Source organism: Schistocerca americana, chromosome 10 (assembly GCF_021461395.2).
Source record: "Schistocerca americana isolate TAMUIC-IGC-003095 chromosome 10, iqSchAmer2.1, whole genome shotgun sequence".
Classification (NCBI taxonomy): domain Eukaryota; kingdom Metazoa; phylum Arthropoda; class Insecta; order Orthoptera; family Acrididae; genus Schistocerca; species Schistocerca americana.
Window position 1 is genome coordinate 143,575,020 of NC_060128.1, and position 16,676 is coordinate 143,591,695.

Below are 16,676 nucleotides of genomic sequence, written 5' to 3' on the forward strand. Positions count from 1 at the left end.
CTCTATTTCCAAAGTTAATAGTAGAACCAATGAATATGTATATATTATTGACAGTATCCAATAGCATGAGTTTTATATAAAATTTGACTTCTGTACACCTACAGTAGAGTAACGTGAGCAGTATAACTGAGTCTTGTCAGTGGATTATTTGTGGGATAATATGAGGCTACAGTAGTTTAAGAACTATAATGTGCACCTCAGTTTATTGTACATTTACATGTTTTGTGATACATTCATTATTGCTTTTTAAATGAAAATAAGTTTTAAGATTTTTTTCCATTTCCATGGCGACAATTCTCTCTCTCTCTCTCTCTCTCTCTCTCTCTCTCTCTCACTCTCTCTCTGCCTTTCTCTTCTACCTTTTATTTTTAAATGTGTGTTATTTATTCTTGGTTTTTGGCATGTCCTACATCCTCTCCTCACGATAGATGTATGGAATAGAAATTTTAATCTAACTTCCTTTATAGCATGTCTCAGATAACTATAATTTTAAAACACTTATTGATTTTGCAAATGATAACTATGTTATTAGTATTAGCAATACTTCTTATTACATTTTATGTAGTTATCTCACAATTTGAAATTTTTAGTTGGGTCATTGGAATATAATGACTGTGAGACAAGAACAAAATTTAATGGTTAACTCTGCTTCACAGGTTGTTTTCTGTAAAATCAGTGAACGGGTTTTGGAAGAAATAATGTGTTAATTAGTTTCCTATAAAATTTTGTGAATTATTTTGTAGTTAATTATGTATTAGATTCTCATAATCATTGAAAGCAGTTTCTATTTACATATCTGAATTCAGTTACTTGAAATGGACAGTGATGAGTACTATCTCCCTCATTTGCTGTCACTGCTGTTGCAGAGAAGACAATTTCTGCTGCGCCTTTCTCGTCTTCTCCCTCCTGAAAGCGAATCTCCTACCTACCGAGACTGGCCTCCCTGCCCACGCCGCCTTGCCGACACGTCTCTGTTGCTCCGAAGGTTGCACCACAAGTGGAGGGTAAGACTAATATCTAACATTTATAAATAATTGTTCAATTTTTATAGTTATTTATCAGTTGCCAAAATTCGACAATCTGGAGATAGGATGATACAAACATCTAGAACACAAGAAGCTATGAACTTCATTTTCTGTAGTTACAGTTCCCTTCACAAGAAGCCAAGCAAAGAGTGAAAGAGGATAGAAAATTAAAACTATTAAAACAAGGGAGAGATGAAATGTCAATTGCAACACAAAGCTAAGCAAATTTCCTTGATGCTGGCTTCTCTGGAAGACTCATTTGCCATATTAGTTGAACTACATATGAAATTCCTTTTATTGCATCTATTCACTTGCTCTTAAAGTTGGGGAAGTATTATCACATTCTTTAATTTGTGTTCATATTGGCTTGCTGCAGTTATCTTACTGATAAGTGGTAAGCAAATTTTAAACCACAGCTCAGGAATACTTTAGAGGAAAGCTACATATGCACAATACATGATTTTAAAATAAAGGTAGTAGTGTGATTACTGTTAGTGTAACCACTGAAAATGTTAAATTAAATTAATAGCTCGTAGACTTGCTGTTTAGCAGATTTTTGAAATTTGTGTTGTTCCTTAGGCAATGTCTGAGGTGACTAGCAGGATATGTACATGTTTCCATTTCTTTTATGTGTTACATATCTGTCCTCCTTTAACCACATAAAAATTTAATTTAAAACATTGTTAAGAAAGCACTTTCTGTTGTCCTATCTAGTATCTCTCATTACTTTCTACTTTAGTATTTATTTTATTCTTCTTTAATATGATTTTCCTTTTCAGTGTCACAAGTACCGCCTTAAATTCGATCAGACAGCTCGGAATCGTATGAGGGAAAAAGTAACGGCCAGCATCATCTTCAAAGAACGGAAAGCATCGTATCCCCGCAGGTAACCACGGAACAAAACTTGCTTGAGTGTTATATAGTCCTTACACATTTATCAAGTAGGTACCATTAAATTTTTATCTTAAGGAGAAAAAAATGGCCAAATGCAAGTAAGACTTGTGCTCTGAGGGTTCTATACAAACTTAATTATGTACATAGATAGTTCATCCTTATCGAGAAATGAGGGAAATGAGAATCTCTACGATTTTTGCCTGTTATCAATATTGATACTGGCCAGATATCAGTCCCAGGAATTCTTAGACTCCCAAAATCTCTAAAGCAATTTCTGAGGCTAGCCAGGACACAGAAAAAGATGCAAGCATGGGACATTGGCCTATGTATGTAGAAAAAGAAGATTTAATAAAATATTTTTTATTTACTGCTGAACTTGACTCTAACTTATGTTTTCTTTTTCCGTGCAGTACTGTTTTCTGTTATGCTTTTGACAGATGGAGAATGGCAGAAAGATATTTTTACATGATATAATAGCAATTTTCAGATGGTTTTTTTTTTTTTTTTTTGGCTACGAAACCTTGTTTCTTGCCATATTTTGCGATTCTAGGTCATTGCAAAGCACCCTATAGGCTTTGATGAGTGAGTTTGTGAGTGGCAGACTATGTGATATAAAATGGCAATGTGTTTCAATTTGATTGACTTACAAGCTTACATGTTTAACACTGCGAAGGGTCTGTAGACTTAGATATGTGATATAAATCTGAACTTGACACGCCTACCTGTTCCTTAGAAAAAGGGGTATTAACACATGGACAGACAGGTGGATAAAAAAATGACAAAAAATATTATTTTGTTTTTGATATAATTACAAATTAACAGTTTTTTTTTATTTTTTCCTTTAGTTGTACAGTGAAATCTTCCTTCTTGCTAAATTTCATGATTCTAAGTCAATGGGAAGTGCCCTATAAGTTTTGATGAATGACTTTGCTAATATCAAAATATGTGACGTAAATGGTCGTATCTTTTGATTTCATTGGCTTAAAAGCTTAAATTTTGTACGCAATTAAGGAGTCATGGACCTTAGTATGTAACGTAAATTTTAACTTGATAAATGTACCATTTCCTGAGAAAAATGGTTCTTAACAGTCAGACAGAAGATGGACAAAAAAGCGATGCTGTAAGGGTTCCATTTTTATCAACTGAGGCCTGCTACCCTAAACAGAAACAAACACTTGATTCGTGTTTGCATCAAAATTATGGTCAAATATTTACTAAGATTTATTATAAATACACAATGATCTGTGATCTGTGTGATTTGTTAGAGAACTGCTTTACTGTCAGTTTCATAACTCTTAACACTGTATGTACACTTCAAACTGAGTACAAACTTAACCATTCATACACAGTGGTATTCAGTTAAAGACACAACATTTTCCTTCAGCAAATGATGTTAAGGATTTTTAGTTGCATTAACATTCCTTTATTTATTCTTCCGTTATCTGTTGGCATATTTTCAGATAGGATATGCTTGAATTTCCTTTGCACCCTTACTTGCACCACTAATGAAATATATTTGCCTGTAGTTCCTGCTATACTAGGACTGACAGCACCAACTTTTTCATGAAATAGCCAGCAGTCACATTGTGTAGAGTCTGTCATTTCACTTTTCTGCATCTACATTTACACTTTGTGATCAAAAGTATCTGGACAGCCCTGTGCAATGTGGAATTGACCACTAGATGTGATGAGAGGTGGACACACTGAAGATCTGCTGAAACGTTTGAGTTCAGCTACTTATGCTATTAGGGTCATTGCAAATTTTGGCAATATACATCTCGGTAAGTTAGCTTACCATGCCTATTTTCATTCTCTGCTTTCATATGGCATCATATTCTGGGGTAACTCATCGAGTAAAAGAGTGTTCATTGCACAGAAGCGTGTAATCAGAATAATTGCTGGAGCTCATCCAAGATAATCCTGCAGACACTTATTTAAAGAGCTGGAGATCTTCACTGTAGCCTCACAATATATATATTCGCTTATGAAATTTGTTATTAACAATACAAACGAATTCAAAATTCGTAGCAGTGTACATGGCTACAACACTAGGAGAAGGGGTGATCTTCTCTACTCAAGGTTAAACCTGACTGTGGCTCAGAAGGGGGTAAATTGTGCTGCCACAAAAGTCTTTGGTCAATTACCTAATAGCATCAAAAGTCTGACAGATAGCCATAGAGCATTTAAAAGGAAATTAAAAGAATTTCTTAATGGCAACTCCTCCAACGCATTAGATGAATTTTTGGATGTAGTAAGTGGGTAATTTCCCAACACCACAAACAGCAGTTGACCGGCGTTGCCTGGTGAAATGTTGTGGAGATGCCTCGTGTAAGGAGGAGAAATGCGTACCATCACGTTTCCGACTTTGATAAAGGTCGGATTGTAGCCTATCGCAATTGCGGTTTATTGTATTGCGACATTGCTGCTCGCGTTGGTTGAGATCCAATGACTTTTATCAGAAATTGGAATTGGTGGGTTCAGGAGGGTAATACGAACACCGTGCTGGATCCCAACAGCCTCGTATCACTAGCAGTCGAGATGACAGGCATCTTATCCTCATGGCTGTAACGGATCGTGCAGCCACGTCTCGATCCCCGAGTCAACAGATGGGGACGTTTGCAAGACAACAACCATCTGCATGAACAGTTCGATGACGTTTGCAGCAGCATGGGCTATCAGCTCAGAAACCATGGCTGCGGTTACCCTTGACGCTGCGTCACAGACAGGAGCACCTGTGATGGTGTACTCAGTGACGAACCTGGGTGCGCGAATGGCAAACCGTCTTTTTTTCGGATGAATCCAGGTTCCGTTTACAGCATCATGATGGTCTCATCCGAGTTTGGCGACATCGTGGTGAACGCACATTGGAAGCGTGTATTTGTCATTGCTATCCTGGCGTATCACCTGGCGTGATGGTATGGGGTGCCATTGGCTACATGTCTCGGTCACCTCTTGTTTGCATTGACAGCACTTTGAACAGTGGACGTTACATTTCAGATGTGTTACGACCTGTCACTCTACCCTTCATTTGATCCCTGCGAAACCCTACGTTTCAGCAGGATAATGCACGACCGCATGTTGCAGGTCCTGTATAGGCCTTTCTGGATACAGAAAATGTTCGACTGCTGCCCTGGCCAGCACATTCTCCAGATCTCTCACCAATTGACGTTTGGTCAATGGTGGCCGAGCAACTGGCTCATCACAGTACGCCAGTCACTACTCTTGATGAAATGTGGTACCGTGTTGACGCTGCATGGGGAGCTGTACCTGTACACACCATCCAAGCTCTGTTTGATTCAATGCCCAGGCGTATCAAGGCCGTTATTACCACCAGAGGTGGTTGTTCTGGGTACTGATTACTCAGGATCTATGCACCCAACCCAAATTGTGTGAAAATGTAATCACATGTCAGTTCTAGTATAATATATTTGTCCAATGAATACCCGTTTATCACCTGCATTTCTTCTTGGTGTAGCAATTTTAATGGCCAGTAGTGTATCTTGTATAGACACCTTTTATTAACCTTACACGTTCCACATCATTACGAAGTGTCATATTCATGATCTATGGAACAAGTACTAATCTAATCTAATCTAATCTAGAAGATGGTAGGGAGTATTGTGTTGTCAGTAACAGGAGAATGAGAGATAAGTGATTTCGAGTATGGACTAGTTATTAGGTGTAATCTGAGTAACAAATCAATCAGGGGCACCTTCTGCCGCTGCCCAAGGTGACTGTTGGTGATGGGATTGTGAAGTGGAAACACAAAAGGACAACCCCTGCTAAACTAAGGCTTGGAAGACCTCGTGTGTGGATGAATAGGGACTGTTGAGCATTTTGGAGCGTTTTGTAAAAAATCACATGAAACTGCCAGAAGGAATCACTCATATAAACAGAGTGTATACGACCTGGGACAAGTTAAATTTTTGTAATTTTGACTGGTAAGAATTGATTCTCTAGCAAAGACTGTTACTCTATTCTGCTGCTGGAAAATGATACTGCAGCAATAAAATATAAACGAGAGGAAAAAAAAAAAAAAAACTTCAGTGGGAAAGGAAATGCGCCATTTACAACAACAAACCATTGTGCATGCACAAGCGTCTGCGAACAGTAAAACTATATCAAAGGTCGTAGGGTGAAGACTATGTAATCCTTCATAACAATGGAAATGAGTGTTTTACTTACAAGAATTTCGAGCACAGAACACCAGACATTTATGTCATAATTTTAAATTTACTGGCACATTTGTGTGATGTATCTTAAAGAATAACACATGCAAAAAAAGACCAATATTATATGTGAAAGCTTAGCTTTTCTTGTAGTTTATTTATGTATATTAATGTAAACTGTTAACGTTTCCTCTTTGTGTGTTCATGCTAAGTAACATTGATCTTGCTATTGGCAAACTATAACATGTGTCCTGTGCTCTGAATATCTGCTGTCATTGGCTGGCAAGATCATGTGGCATTAGATATGACTGACTTACAAAAGGACATCGCTATCTTGATTTCAATGCTTGGGATACTAACGCACTGTGTTTGTTGCAATTCGAATTTATACTCTCGTAATACAAAAATATGCAACTTATATGTTGCTGCACATCAAAAGTCTTTCCAAAACTTCTCTCCTTTTTTGTCATTAAAAGTCTTTCCAAAATTTCTCTCCTCCTTTTTTTATATTTTCTTTTTTTCCAGGAAGTTTTACACCAGTGTATAAAACATTAACCATTCAAGGGATTGATAAGTTTTACAGTACTGATGGAAAAAACTATGGAAAAACCAGTGTCACTTAGCATGGAAAAAGTGTATTTTCACCCAGAAAAAGGCATCTTTTAAATGGGATATCTGGAAAAAAAACCCGGGATTTTTTTTTTCCTTGTCCCTGTATAGACCCTGATAAAAGTGTGTTACTGGAAGTCCAGTTAGCATAATGACTGAGCATGGGGAGGTAAGAAGAATGTGATACAATGGTCACACAGCTCCTCACGAGCCACACATTTCTGTTATCAGTGCTAAGCAATGCTTGGGGGGATATAAAGAGTGATGCTATTGGACAGTGGGTGACTGGAGGTGAGTGATTTGAAATGGTGGATCATGCTATACCCAGTGGCAATCTGAAGGAATGGTTTGAGATTAGTGAACATCTGGAGAATGTTACCTGCCATCACGGTCATGTGTAGTGCTAATAGTGAAGTATGGAGAAGCTGATCTACATCTACATCTACATCTATACTCCGCGAGCCACCTTACGGTGTGTGGCGGAGGGTACTTATTGTACCACTATCTGATCCCCCCTTCCCTGTTCCATTCACGAATTGTGCGTGGGAAGAACGACTGCTTGTAAGTCTCCGTATTTGCTCTAATTTCTCTGATCTTTTCGTTGTGATCATTACACGAGATATATGTGGGCGGTAGTAATATGTTGCCCATCTCTTCCCGGAATGTGCTCTCTCGTAATTTCGATAATAAACCTCTCCGTATTGCGTAACGCCTTTCTTGAAGTGTCCGCCACTGGAGCTTGTTCAGCATCTCCGTAACGCTCTCGCGCTGACTAAATGTCCCCATGACGAATCGCGCTGCTTTTCGCTGGATCATGTCTATCTCTTCTATTAATCCAACCTGGTAAGGGTCCCATACTGATGAGCAATACTCAAGAATCGGACGAACAAGCGTTTTGTAAGCTACTTCTTTCGTCGATGAGTCACATTTTCTTAGAATTCTTCCTATGAATCTCAACCTGGCGCCTGCTTTTCCCACTATTTGTTTTATGTGATCATTCCACTTCAGATCGCTCCGGATAGTAACTCCTAAGTATTTTACGGTCGTTACCGCTTCCAATGATTTACCACCTATGGCATAATCGTACTGGAATGGATTTCTGCCCCTATGTATGCGCATTATATTACATTTATCTACGTTTAGGGAAAGCTGCCAGCTGTCGCACCATGCATTAATCCTCTGCAGGTCCTCCTGGAGTACGTACGAGTCTTCTGATGTTGCTACTTTCTTGTAGACAACCGTGTCATCTGCAAATAGCCTCACGGAGCTACCGATGTTGTCAACTAAGTCATTTATGTATATTGTAAACAATAAAGGTCCTATCACGCTTCCCTGCGGTACTCCCGAAATTACCTCTACATCTGCAGATTTTGAACCGTTAAGAATGACATGTTGTGTTCTTTCTTCTAGGAAATCCTGAATCCAATCACAAACCTGATCCGATATTCCGTAAGCTCGTATTTTTTTCACTAAACGTAAGTGCGGAACCGTATCAAATGCCTTCCTGAAGTCCAGGAATACGGCATCAATCTGCTCGCCAGTGTCTACGGCACTGTGAATTTCTTGGGCAAATAGGGCGAGCTGAGTTTCACATGATCTCTGTTTGCGGAATCCATGTTGGTTATGATGAAGGAGATTTGTATTATCTAAGAACGTCATAATACGAGAACACAAGACATGTTCCATTATTCTACAACAGATTGACGTAAGCGAAATAGGCCTATAATTATTCCCATCTGATTTATGACCCTTCTTGAAAATGGGAACGACCTGCGCTTTCTTCCAGTCGCTAGGTACTTTACGTTCTTCCAGCGATCTACGATAAATTGCTGATAGAAAGGGGGCAAGTTCTTTAGCATAATCACTGTAGAATCTTAAGGGTATCTCGTCTGGTCCGGATGCTTTTCCGCTACTAAGTGATAGCAGTTGTTTTTCAATTCCGATATCGTTTATTTCAATATTTTCCATTTTGGCGTCCGTGCGACGGCTGAAGTCAGGGACCGTGTTACGATTTTCCGCAGTGAAACAGTTTCGGAACACTGAATTCAGTATTTCTGCCTTTCTTCGGTCGTCCTCTGTTTCGGTGCCATCGTGGTCAACGAGTGACTGAATAGGGGATTTAGATCCGCTTACCGATTTTACATATGACCAAAACTTTTTAGGGTTCTTGTTTAGATTGTTTGCCAATGTATGGGGATGTTTTTCATGGTTAGAGTGTGCTGAAGAAAAGCAATTCTAAATTCAGTCTAAGGATGTAAACAGATTTTACAGCATTGTATGATGTATGAGGGGGGACCCAAAAATAACCGGAATTTCCTTCTAGGAAGTATATACTTTATTGTTTTCAAATACAACCCGTAGACATTCTTTGAATGACTAGAACTGTCACAGCAGAATCTGGTTGCCAGTAGAAACATCCAACAACTAACTTGGTTTCACCTAGACCTATTAAATACAACCAGATAACTACACTGTCACACTCAACTTTGACCTCAATAGAGACAATATTTTTGTCAATTGCAAGTGAACACTCTCCCTCCTGTGGGCTCTGATCTCTATTTCCAATACATGTTCCATGACTTGCTAAATATCTCAGAGCTTTCCACTTCGAGTTTCAGCCAGCTGTCAGTCCCGAGAATAATCGGAGCACAAGAACTTTCCTGGAGGGCAGTAAATTTGAGAACTTTGTTACAAGTAATTCAACAGTTTACAGATACAATTTTGACAGCTGAAATGTCGTTACTCTGAACACAGTCTGACTTCCCTTGCAGTGTATCAACTAGCAATGTTCATCAGAGTACCTCAAATTACCTCCTAGCCGAAAATATCCTCATGTGCACGCCACAATTACTCTGCTACATAAGTAGCTGCTTCCATTGTATAGTACACCCATGATCTATCTTCCCAACTGGTAACATAAGTCTAGAAATATGCAGCCAACACTGTCACAGAGTCCAGAATCCTTTGGTTGCGACCCTCTGCTCAGCTCCAAACCAAAGGAGCCCGATCAACTCTGGGAAAAATGCTGTAAACTGTGAGCTCTGTTTGCTTCCCATGTGTGAGGCCAGCAGCCTTCACCACTTTGCTAGCCACATGTATGAACTGAGGGTGGTTTCGGAACCCATGTCACAGGTGCAGTCGGTGCCAATGTGAACCACAACTTGCAGACGAGTGCATCCTGCATGCTCAATTGCCGCAGGCAAAGCTGCCTCCACTTCTCAGATGAGGGCCCCCGGCAGACATACTGAGTGCACATTGGCTTTCTTTCCAACCCTGAACACTCTCTGTCCAAGTGGCTCCATAATGTGCCTAGTGTTGGAGCTCCCAATAACTAGTAAACCCCTTCCCCTGTGTGCTTGCTCGGACTCCACTGAAGGAGCAGCCACCTGTCCACTCACAAGGTGAAGGGGTGAGGCCAGATAACAATTCTCCACACTGGCCCACCACCTCGAGCAATGCAAACACATTATCACCTATCACTCACTCTGGAGTGAGGGCGGATCCACTAAGCCGCATACACTAGGAGGTGCCTCTGTACCAGAGCCCATGGGTGAAACAAGCGATACATGAGGTGTCCCATGTGATGCACCATATTCTCTGCCAGTGCTACACACCAAGGCAGCAGCATGCAGGTAACTGACAGTAGCCAAAGGCGCATTCAGCTATTTGTTAACTGTGGCCAGCTCCTCCTGTATTTGCACACAGCATGTTCACATCCTACTCATCGTATCAAGACTAACTGAAGAAGTAAACTATAAAAGCAGACAGAATCCTAGATATGGAATTTGCTACCCTCCTGATGCGTCACCGATGGACACTGATGCCTCACTGAGCTAAGTAGCTGGCAGTTCAGAAGAAATGAAAACTGCACTACAGACTAGCCAAATTTACACTTACAAAATGAATCTCTGTTTTGAGATTGTGTATGGCTATTCTTTCCTCTGCTGAAAAGTTCATGTTATTAAGAAGGGACCTGGGGAAGCTGGGGAAGGATGATGAGCCAAAGTTGGAGGTACAGAATTCATGGAAAATGACCATGGAGTAGTTAGGTGGGAGGGTGGGGGGGGGGGGGGTCATAGTTGGATGGTGGTATGAACTGGGAGAGGCAGGGTTCAATGATGGGATTTGTTGGCCTTGGTTGGATTGATTGGTGGCAAAGAAGTGTTTCTACTGCAGGCATCATAAGGGGGAGAGTAGGTCTTTGACAAGTCCAACATGGTTAAATTTGGACATAGGGCTAAAGGTGAGGCCTTTGGATAAGACTAAAACTTCTGTGCAGCTGAGGATTTTGGTGGAAAGGCTAACGAAATTGTTACGGGAATGTTTTGGCTCTTGATTTGGAGGAGTGTTGGTAAGGAGTTTTTGGGCATGTGGCAAGTTGAAAAGGTCAGCTAGGCAGGGTCTGGGTGCTACAAGGGGTTAGTGAAGATTTATTTATTTATTTATTATATTTTTTGTATATAGTCACCAACTGGTGACTTTTGCAAACATAATAGCATTTTTATTCAGTTTTTGTGCAAACAGTAGGAATTTGCAATTCACATGTACAAGAAGCCACTTAACAGATGATGCACTTGGCAATATATGGTACAGTACTTCATAATGCAACATACAGTTGTTACATAGTATAGGTATTTGAATTTACATAATGTTGTTACAAAGATAGTGTATATTACAATCACCTCAGAATAGTACATCGTATAGATGGAAGGGTTAGGCCTACATTTAAGAATACCTACATTTTAATATCAGTATTGATTCAGTGAGTACAAAGATTTGAGAGTTAAGAATTATTTTAATTCCCTTTTGAATACTTTACCTCTGTGGCATCTTATAGCACTTTGCAGTTTGTTAACCCATATCTGGCCATTAATCCAAGGACTATGATCTGTTGTCTTTAGTTTGGTTCTGTTTCTGAAGGAGCAATCTTTTTGTCTTGTGTTATGTGTATGCACATCAGAGCACTTAGTTTCATTATTTTTATGGTCCACAAAGAATGTTGTTAATTTGTACAGATACAAGGAATATACTGTTAGATATTTATGTTTTACAAAGATTTCCCTGCATGAATCTCTGTGTCCTAGTCGGTGCATGGTCCTGATTGCTCTTTTCTCCATTGTTAGGATTCTGTTCATGTGTCTATCAGCAGCACATCCCCATACCTCTACTCCATAATTAATATATGCAAATATTGTCCCATAATAAGCAGTTTTTAATGTTTGTTCAGAGACTAATTTTGATAGTTTGCTAATTAAGTGCAGCGAACTGCTGATTTTATTGCATACAAAATTGATATGGTCTACCCATATAAGATTTTCGTCTTGGTATATCCCCAAAAATTTACATTTGTTAGTGTCTCCTTTTTGATGCCACTAATATTATCAATACAGGTTTGGTATGAATTATCAAGTTTAAATGGTAGTAGCTGGGATTTGCTAACATTGACTTTTAGACCTTGATCATGGAAGTAAGTAGTTATCTGACTTAAGCCATCAGTTACAGCCAATGTCAAGTCATTAGTTTGTTTTGCAAAAGAACAGAAGTGAGGTATCATCTGCATAACTTACTAATTGCGAGTCCAGAGTGCCTCTAAATCATTCATGTAGACCAGGAAAAGGAGAGGGCCCAATACAGAGCCCTGAGGTACACCTTGTTTTACTGTTTCATAGCTGGATTGGAAATGTCTGACCTGATCATTAATTTCATAACTCAGCTTTGTACACTGCTTATGATTGGTTAGATTAAGTGATCAGTAGTTGTATGGATATGGCATTTATATTGTGAATTTCCTGTTTGCTTTGTAGTAGCTCATGGTTCACTGAGTCAAATGCCTTAGTAAGGTTGAGAAATATCCCTGTTGTCTGCATTCCCTCATTCAGGGCATCATACACCCTGTGGAGAAATTCGATAATTGCTGTAATAGTACTGTGATGCTTTCTGAAGCCATGCTGTGTTTCTACTAGTAAATTATTCTTTGTGAAATAACCAATAAGTTGTGTCAACAAGACAGTTTCAAATATTTTACCGAAAATTGGTATTAGTGATATGGGCCTGAAGTTTGATAGCTCTTCTTTCGATCCTTTTTATGCACAGGTTTAACTGTACTTTTCTTCAATATATTTGGAAATGTGTGCTCCCTGATATTACTGTTCATCATATGGGTAATTATTACAAATAACTCCTTATTGCATTTTTAATTATAATCTCTGTGGGTTGGGAAGGGGCTTAATAGTGGTTCTCCAAGGTATCAATAGCATGTCAGCAGAAAAATGCCCCTCCAGATGCTAAAAAGCAAGGTGGCCAGGCCACCTGTGAATGCAGCCAGGTCTTATACCAGTTCTGCTGCAATAATTTAACAGCTTTTTATATTGGTATGACTACCAAACAGCTGTCCACCAGACTGTGACCAAGAGCAAAATAGTCAGCCTTGTGGCAAAACATGCAGCTGAACATAATATGCTTGATTTCAATGTTCAATGCTGCTTCACAACCCAGGCCATCTGCATCCTCCCCTCCACCACTCGCTTATTTGAAGCTTGCAGATGGGAGTTGTCCTTACTAGACGTCCTCTGCTCCCAAAATTTCCCTGGCCTACCATAACATCCACAACTTCTATCTAAAAGTTTCTGCCCCTCTGATCTGTCACCTCCTCCTTGTTTTCGTCCCCTCACCCTGTTTTTGTGGCGCCCTCTGCCAGTGCACCTACCTGCTTCCCCCTCACCATTCTTTCTTTTTTACTCTTCCTCCTTCCCTGCTCATCTCTGTGCCCCACAGCTTCCTGACACTTCACCTGTTAGCAGTGTAGTCCTTGCACACTCCATCACGCAGCATTCCTCTCTCTCTCTCTCTCTCTCTCTCTCTCTCTCTCTCTCTCTCTCCATCGGTGCCCTGCTATCTCTTCCCCTTTCCCACCCCCTCCAGATTGCTTCTTCCATTCTATGTGACAGTTACATTCCAGTCCAAGCTGCCAGATATGGTGATCACATCTGTGTGAGTTGTGATTGCTTGTGTGAAGGTATGTGTGTATGTGTGTTTCCTTTCTGAAGAAGTCTTTGGTTGAAAGCTAGTTGTGTAACTGTCTTTTTGTTGTCCCTGTCTGTAACTAAACATGTTATCTTTGTAGTGAGTAGCAGTTTATCTTTCCCTTTTGTTATTGATATTCCAGCCTGCAGTTTCCATTGTTTCATATGTAAATAAAAGCGAGATGCTAATAGGGACATAAATAAGACTGAGAATGTGGCTAGTTTACTGGAGAATTCTCCTTTTTCTCAAGCCATCTTTACTTTAACTCTGTCCTTCTGTTGTCACTGGACTGTACTGACACAATACTTATCAGTGCACCACGTTTGACCCCTGCTCTCTTTGACACCTACACAGTCACCCACTGACTGTGCATCGACCCCCTGTGGAGCACACCAGTCTGAGGATGGCTGAAACTCTTTATCTGAAAACTTAATTGTGGTTGAAAATACTAATGATTGTAATGACTGCAGAAATCAAATTCTTCTCTGAATGATGTAATTGTTGAGCTTTATAAAATAAATAGATGGTATACCAATGTAAAAAGATTGAAACAAATATATTCTTTGTGGCATTAGGTTGAGTTTCCTGAAATGGTGAATTCTCAAATACTATACATATCTCTGGTAGTTTAATAATTCAGCCCACATTAACTGAATGTGATCTGCAATTTAGAAAAGTGGTAACACAAACATACTGCTTTGTCTCTTTTTAGTGTATCCCATCCTTTCCTGGGTGATTATGTGCGTCTGAGGCAAAATGTGCAGTGGAAGAAGACGTGTGTAGAAACGAATGATCAGTATGTTGTCTTTGCTGACATTATCAACAAGATAACCCGATCTAGTGGGAAGGTAAGTATATAAGACATAATACAATATTAATCATAAACAAATTGAAAGGAGTTACTGTTTCTGCCACCCTATATAAATTCTAATGTATTGGTACACTGGGAAATATAAAGGTGCACTGGGGAATATGTAGCCTGGAAGTATAAGGTGCAAATCATCAAGAGACAGCTTAAAGGTACATGATAATGATTCAGTGAGAACAGTTTTAATCTGTACAACACAGATCTATGTTTAAGGATATTGTAATGGATGTGTTACACAACATGAAGTAATCTTTGTAATTGCACAACTCTCAGTTAATTACTCACACTGACATTGATGATACTTCATATTTTGACAGTTTATCATTATGCAAAAGGTAAAGGAGACACGTCAGAAAGAAAGAGAATGAGTTGTACAGATGGTGGAAGATACAAAGCAGGAAGAAATTCACATACGTTAAGCTGAGATGGATGTAAAAGATAAGTGCACATCAGATAGCTTGTTCTCCTCCCAAGAGTTTACAATATCTGACTTTGGGAAGGGGTATCAACTTACTTGAATGGTTGAGTAGGTTTGTATTTGAAGCTATTTGTCCAAGAAGCATTTACACTTGTGAGTAATATAATCAGACAAACATACCTTGCAGTATGTATATCTGTCTTTCACCCAGATGACAGCAGCAGCGCATCATGGTATAGACTCGACAAAACCCCAAAACTATTTGGGACCCATCCACTCGACTGCAGTGAGAATTTTCAAAGCTTGGCCCAAGGTGTTTAAGTAATAGAAATGACGCATTGTATTTACCTGAGTGTAAGACGATCCCCCCCTTTGAGAAAAATTTGTTGTTAACATATTCTAACTAATCAAAATTACAAACTATTGTATTGGCATAAAGTATCTGCCTAGAAATTTAACATTATATCTATTCTAAATTGATGCAATTTGTTGGTTATCTACATTTTGACAAAACAAGGAATAATAAAATAAACAAAAAGAAACGGTTTACTTCAATTTGCAGACTGTTTTCTGTTCTATATTTTTGCTTACTAACCTGCAGTGATTTACCACCAGAAGGAGGCTCCTGCTCATACAGCATTTTGGTCTGAAAATGACCACAGGCATGGTTGAAACCAGTTACCAGAACAAATAAATTTGTGATCAAGACTTATTTTAATAGTAACTATTATATCTTTGTTGTCACAAATATTTGGCTGCTGCTTCTGAATATGTTGCAATTTCTGAGGCTGTAGTTACCATGGGACCTGAGAACACATATGTTTTTACCCGAATACATATCAGATTTCATTTCTTTACTGATGTGAGAATTTTACATCACTTGCCCCCAAACATATTGTCTGCCCACTGCTCTCTCATTGGCTGCGTGGAACCAGCAGCTGACACACCCTCTTCAGTTCCTGTCATACATCACAGTGAGCACTGACAACATTGTAGCATAAACACATAAGTACACCATTAGCCCCTATCTACACTTTTACCATCTCCTCCAAAAATGAATACTATTGTGCAGTATTTGTCCAGTTTTAAAGTCAGTTCAATTCTGACTAGATTCAGGCAAACTGCAGCTTAAACAAGGTAGATGCTCATAAAAAACCAAACTACGCAGCACATATTCCCATGGTTGAAAACATGATGTAATTTGCTGCTGGCTTACTATTCCCCTCCCCACACTCATCTAGTTCTTGGCCAGGCTGGTATCACTGTCCCCTTCCAACCCTTTCATAGTGCTGTAATCGCGCAACTGTGAAACACGGACTGCAATATCTTCTAGGGTGCTGGTCATTTGTAACAACAGCAACTAATACCTAAATAAAAAACTGCAATCACGATTCACTGATATTCTGAAACTAACACTTGCCCCATGATCTACTGAACGTCTGTTGGTACTGTCTTCACAATGGGTCCTGCGGTTGTAATTTATTCTCACAACAATTACAGTCAGCTTTGTGTGAAGGATTTCATTTGTTAGACCTTGATTCTGGAATAATTTTCCTTATTTTGTCATCTGAACATCACTGTCATATGTTAAAGTTGATTAAAAGCTGGTAATATTTTTATCTGGTATTCTAATACATGAACAGTGACATAATTTCTCATTTGCAACCCAC

At 39.2% G+C, this 16,676-nt stretch overlaps 1 protein-coding gene across 1 annotated transcript in view; it reads left to right on the forward strand.

The window, feature by feature from the left end:
• LOC124552612 (unconventional myosin-Ia) overlaps window positions 1-16,676 on the forward strand; it is a 730,641-nt gene that overhangs the window by 667,728 nt on the left and 46,237 nt on the right. Inside the window, exons 20-22 of the mRNA XM_047126936.1 lie at window positions 867-1,004; window positions 1,805-1,911; window positions 14,433-14,568. Of these exons, the coding sequence (XP_046982892.1) occupies window positions 867-1,004; window positions 1,805-1,911; window positions 14,433-14,568 (381 nt within the window). The remainder of the gene's footprint in view (window positions 1-866; window positions 1,005-1,804; window positions 1,912-14,432; window positions 14,569-16,676) is intronic.